Here is a 6,126-nt window from a genome sequence, read left to right as displayed (position 1 = left end):
ATTGAGAGATAATTGTTTTTAAAAATTGATTTAGAAACTTAAATTTCCAAAATTTCCAACGTAATCGCAGAGAAAATATAGAAAAAAAAATTTTTTTTGATCTAAATAAACAATGATGAATATTTGAAAGCTATTTTTAATTCTAAACATCTTTTCTTCATAACAATTTTCGATATTATCAAAAAAGAAAAGTACTTTAGAGCAAAAATCACATTTTTCGACAAACCTCGTATACGACTGAAAAAATTCATCATCTGATGATTGAATTGTAGGTTTTGGACCATGCAGAACTTTTTATAAAGAATAACTTTTTTTCGTAAAATTCATAATAAAAAAGTTATGTCCCATATATCGCCAATTTACGTGGACACACCGTATATAAAATGAAACGACTCTTTTTGAATTTTCACTTTTTATAATCGTGCTATGCTTGGTTATTTAACATAATTTTCATTTTGAGAAATCAATTGTACGGCAATTAAAAAAAAAATAAGTAATTTTCGTATTTATATTTCAAAAGTGCAAAAAATATGTCACACCCTGTAGTAGAACAAAAATTTCTTAACCAAATTATTTTTAAACGAAATTTTTGTGAAATTTAAATATAAAGGAGGCCAATAAACATACTTACTTGTTAAAACAACTTGCTCCAAGATTTTCAAACAGCTTATCAAACTTTTAGAGTATCAAGGTGAAAATAATTGAAAAATACTGTTTTTTTCTTTGTTATTTACAATAACAATCCAATCAATACGAACGTAATGTCGAGAAATCTCATATTTTATACTAAATTGCTATTTATCAAAATATGAAATGATTTCTAGGTTAACCGTCATTTTATAGAAACGATTTCTCGAATTATAAATCTCAATAATAATGATTAATTTGTTAGAGCCTTTGAACATTCTTTACGTGTTTAATTTTTGAAAAGGGCGGAGTATTCTGTATATACCAGGGTTAGACGAAGAATTCGCGAAAAAACATTTTATTTTTTATTAAAGTTACAGGGAGGGGGTTAAGTAATGAAAAAGTCGGTAATTCTGAAAAAAAAAACACAAATTTATTTAAATCGTAGTTTTTACGATTACATTAAGTATTAAAAAAACATACAAAAAATGTTTATTTTAGTTTCGACAATGGTACTTTCGGTTTTCCAAAAAGAAAATGAAAAAAGAACATACGATACCAAAAAACCATATTTCGAACGCAAACATAAGTTTATCCAATTTCATACTGACTCGTCGAGATTTATTTATGACATTTTCATATCTTTTAATCATCCTTTGTTCTATAGAAGCCCTACAATAACGAAATAAGATTTTAGATTCACTACAATATGAGAGGTTATGTCCAAACACACGCACATACACAATCAAACGCTTATACCGAAAATGTTGTCGTGGTAATCGTAGAAAAACATCTACAAGATATTAACTTGACAATATTTTCCACTAGATAGACATAATTGGCTTGAAATTGGACAAACATCGAAGTAGTGCTCGTGAACAGTAGAACGCAGCTGGAAACGACACTTGGTTCAACTTAGTAGCGATGGTCTGAACAGTTTTAGCACCACCGAGGCCCCAAAGAGGTCCAAAGCGCAAATAGAGGATACCACAATCATCTTTAGGGACCCGATGCATTAAAAAACACAGTTACCATAGAGGAAGGTACTGCCGGTGTATCGACTGAGTGCCTTGAGCGTGGCAAGCGCTTTCCGGCGAAAAGGTTCATGAAGAACGGTAAAACAGCCTACGACGATGGTGAAAATAGTGGAATTCCTCGGAAAATTTCCGGTGGATTTACCGTCTTATTCCACAAATAGACACCTGGGTGAATCGGGAGCAAGGAAAGGTAAATTATTATTTAACGCAGTACCTGTACAATCGCCATCTTGTTTATATGCAAATATAGGTTTTAATAGAGAAATATCCTCAAAGAATGATCGAAAAGTCCTAGGGTGGACGTTTGTTTGCCGTAGTGAAGCTCTTAGTACTTCCACATTCCACAAAAGTTTTCCGATTTCCGAAATACCGTCCTTTTTCGACCACTCGGTATATCCAAAGTGTAGAAGATAACCTCACATTAAGAATAAAATCGTTTATGACGTCATACTTACCAATATTGAATTATTCCACTTTCTAATAATTCCATTACTGTATTTGAAAAGCCCGGTTCGAAAGGGGATTTTTTTGATACTAAAAACGTTTGGTATCCTTCCCCAACGAATAATTTGGTAAAACCAAGTGCTACATGTGAATTTCGAATGAATGTACATTTCGAAAAATCCTTTTCTGTATTTCCATTATTCCAATAATCATTGAGATCGTTCTTAAATGATGAAAAAATTATATAACTGTCTCGACAATTTTGATTTTGGGTAAATTAAAAGCTATTCAATCAATAATTGGGTGATAAAACAAAAAATATTAATTAGTTAAACAAATTTCGTTCCTACACTATCAAAGCAGGTAGAAAACTGTTCAAAGATTCCGCCTGGAAAATAAAATGGTACGAATTTATGAAATTACTTTATTGTTATCGTTTTTTAACGAGTGTGCAACATTTTGAATAAAACTGATCGTTAAAAGTGGGTAAAACAACTATTAAAAGCTACCATTACACGCAACTGATGGTTCTGGAAAGCGTAATGGTACGAATTTATGAAATTATCACCAGAACTTGACAAGTTTTTACTGCGCTACCAAAATATGTCGTTTACAACTTAAATACAATATATTTTTTGAAATATAAGGACGAATTAATTGTATATTACGTAACGAGTTCGAAATACACTTTCCAACGAGTTGTGTACACTATTTTTCCTACAATAACGTAAAAAATTCATGGAAAAACGTATTTTTTTAATAAGAAAGTCAATTAAACAATATCACACACGTGTGAAAAGTATATAAACACGTGTGCTAAAAATTAAAAAATCCTACAGTCAAAACAATGTTTTCCTTCACTATGAAGAATAAATTTTCATTCAACTACTTTATACATGACTCAGTAATAGTAAAAACACTTAATTTTAACGTTTAAATTATCTTGCAGACACTAGTACGTATTTGAACACAAATTACAACAAACTTTTAATTTTTATACGGATATAACCTCAAAAAATCGTATTGTCTTCTTCAATTTGGCCTTTTGCCTTTCGGCACCCGGCACGATTCATATTGTATTCGCTTATTTCCCCTATAGTTCGAGACCATATATATCATAAGAAAAAGAAGCGTTTCAATACGTGTATGTTTTGTTATTGTTTAGTACATGTGTGAAATAAGCTACTTTCTTAGGTAAAAACGAGCGTGCGATCTGTCATTTTCGTAGGATCATCATCAAATGGCCTTAGGAAAATATTTTTATCTCTCCTAAAGTCTTTCCATCACTCAACTTTTTTTAAAACTTTGTAGACAAACTAAGATCTGAAATCAAGCCGTTTGCACAAATTACAACATTATAACCTCAAAAAATCATATTGTCTTCTTCAATTTGGCCTTTTGCCTTTCGGCACCCGGCCCGATTAATATTGTATTCGCTTATTTCCCCTATAGTTCGAGACCATATATAACATAAGAAAAAGAAGCGTTTCAATACGTGTATGTTTTGTTATTGTTTAGTACATGTGTGAAATAAGCTACTTTCTTAGGTAAAAACGAGCGTGCGATCTGTCATTTTCGTAGGATCATCATCAAATGGCCTTAGGAAAATATTTTTATCTCTCCTAAAGTCTTTCCATCATTCAACTTTTTTTAAAACTTTGTAGACAAACTAAGATATGAAATCAAGCCGTTTGCACAAATTACAACATTATAACCTCAAAAAATCATATTGTCTTCTTCAATTTGGCCTTTTGCCTTTCGGCACCCGGCCCGATTCATATTGTATTCGCTTATTTCCCCTATAGTTCGAGACCATATATAACATAAGAAAAAGAAGCGTTTCAATACGTGCATGTTTTGTTATTGTTTAGTACATATGTGAAATAAGCTACTTTCTTAGGTAAAAACGAGCGTGCGATCTGTCATTTTCGTAGGATCATCATCAAATGGCCTTAGGAAAATATTTTTATGTCTCCTAAAGTCTTTCCATCACTCAACTTTTTTTAAAACTTTGTAGACAAACTAAGATCTGAAATCAAGCCGTTTGCACAAATTACAACATTATAACCTCAAAAAATCATATTGTCTTCTTCAATTTGGCCTTTTGCCTTTCGGCACCCGGCCCGATTAATATTGTATTCGCTTATTTCCCCTATAGTTCGAGACCATATATAACATAAGAAAAAGAAGCGTTTCAATACGTGTATGTTTTGTTATTGTTTAGTACATGTGTGAAATAAGCTACTTTCTTAGGTAAAAACGAGCGTGCGATCTGTCATTTTCGTAGGATCATCATCAAATGGCCTTAGGAAAATATTTTTATCTCTCCTAAAGTCTTTCCATCATTCAACTTTTTTTAAAACTTTGTAGACAAACTAAGATATGAAATCAAGCCGTTTGCACAAATTACAACATTATAACCTCAAAAAATCATATTGTCTTCTTCAATTTGGCCTTTTGCCTTTCGGCACCCGGCCCGATTAATATTGTATTCGCTTATTTCCCCTATAGTTCGAGACCATATATAACATAAGAAAAAGAAGCGTTTCAATACGTGTATGTTTTGTTATTGTTTAGTACATGTGTGAAATAAGCTACTTTCTTAGGTAAAAACGAGCGTGCGATCTGTCATTTTCGTAGGATCATCATCAAATGGCCTTAGGAAAATATTTTTATCTCTCCTAAAGTCTTTCCATCATTCAACTTTTTTTAAAACTTTGTAGACAAACTAAGATCTGAAATCAAGCCGTTTGCACAAATTACAACATTATAACCTCAAAAAATCATATTGTCTTCTTCAATTTGGCCTTTTGCCTTTCGGCACCCGGCCCGATTCATATTGTATTCGCTTATTTCCCCTATAGTTCGAGACCATATATAACATAAGAAAAAGAAGCGTTTCAATACGTGCATGTTTTGTTATTTTTTAGTACATATGTGAAATAAGCTACTTTCTTAGGTAAAAACGAGCGTGCGATCTGTCATTTTCGTAGGATCATCATCAAATGGCCGCAGAAAAATATTTTTATGTCTCCTAAAGTCTTTCCATCACTCAACTTTGTAGTACTAGTCCGTTTTTAGACATTGTGGTTTATTTTAAAACTTTGTAGACAAACTAAGATCTGTTTGGTGATCTAAGAAGTATTTCGGAGAAGATTCTTCTTCTTTTTATGGAAAATAAACATTAAATTTCTCGTTTTTTGTTCTTTAATACATATAAGTATGAAAGGATGATAATAATTTAATAAATTAGCACCATTATCTTTGCCAGGTTCATCAAGATGATTTATACCTGTTAAAACAGATGAATTAAGTTTGATTAGACTTGTTTGATGATTGTATTTACAAAATCTAGTTAATAGGATAGTTTGCGCGTTCTTAGTTATTTATAGTATGAAAATATAACTCACAATAAATGCATAAGCTGGAGAATTTTCTATTATAACTGCATGGTTGGGTTTCAGCAGATTCTCGCACTTCTCATCGGAATAAATCCCTTCGGTTATAAACAACACGCATAAAGGTAAAGTTGAGTGGTAACACCAATTGTTGATGTAATCATGATCGTTGGGATTGAGCTAAAGAAAACGAAAAATCAGTAGCTCCGACAGCTATTGATGACCGAGACATCGCACCACGCAAGATATTCAACTCGGTATTCGCTCCAGTATAAACGTGTCTTTTGAAACATCTCTCAACTATCTTTCTACTTACCACGAAAGTATAACCTCTATTCATCAGATCATTTATGTCATGTTTGGTATAATTTTGCGACATGATGTAAGATCTGAAAATAGCTGACAAGTATACGTCGATCGTGACTTTCATTAACAACCAAAAGAGGAAAACCAATTTGATTGACGTTCTGTATGGAATATTTTTATAAATAGCTAGGATTGGATCAGACAATCCAATCAGAACATTGAGAACAACCTAAAAAGTAGAGGAATTATTCATTGCGTTGTTGAACAATTTTTCAACGTTTATATCAGCGTTTTGGATTTCATATTCTTTGTAG

General features: G+C 31.9%; 1 protein-coding gene across 1 annotated transcript; it reads right to left on the bottom strand.

Annotated features, from left to right (window-relative positions):
• Positions 1–1,043: 1,043 nt before the first annotated feature.
• Positions 1,044–5,916, bottom strand: LOC130900079 (uncharacterized). Its single transcript, XM_057810420.1, has 4 exons — positions 5,823–5,916; positions 5,519–5,686; positions 2,120–2,331; positions 1,044–1,299 (listed from the first exon to the last, which is right to left on the bottom strand). Exons 1-4 carry the CDS (start codon positions 5,883–5,885, stop codon positions 1,125–1,127), a joined length of 618 nt encoding a protein of 205 aa, XP_057666403.1. The 5' UTR covers positions 5,886–5,916; the 3' UTR covers positions 1,044–1,124.
• Positions 5,917–6,126: the final 210 nt, after the last annotated feature.

This window comes from Diorhabda carinulata, chromosome 12 (assembly GCF_026250575.1).
Source record: "Diorhabda carinulata isolate Delta chromosome 12, icDioCari1.1, whole genome shotgun sequence".
NCBI lineage: Eukaryota > Metazoa > Arthropoda > Insecta > Coleoptera > Chrysomelidae > Diorhabda > Diorhabda carinulata.
This window is presented reverse-complemented; position numbering and strand designations above follow the sequence as displayed.

What these genes read in the sequence shown, in the direction of transcription:
- LOC130900079 (XM_057810420.1), bottom strand. Translation starts at nt 5,885, where the DNA reads ATGTCGCAAAATTATACCAAACATGACATAAATGATCTGATGAATAGA. An exon ending in CTCCAGCTTATGCATTTATT is followed by an intron (nt 2,332 to 5,518) that starts GTGAGTTATATT and finishes TCATCATTTAAG; the next exon opens with AACGATCTCAATGATTATTG. An exon ending in AGTGGAATAATTCAATATTG is followed by an intron (nt 1,300 to 2,119) that starts GTAAGTATGACG and finishes TCGTTATTGTAG; the next exon opens with GGCTTCTATAGAACAAAGGA.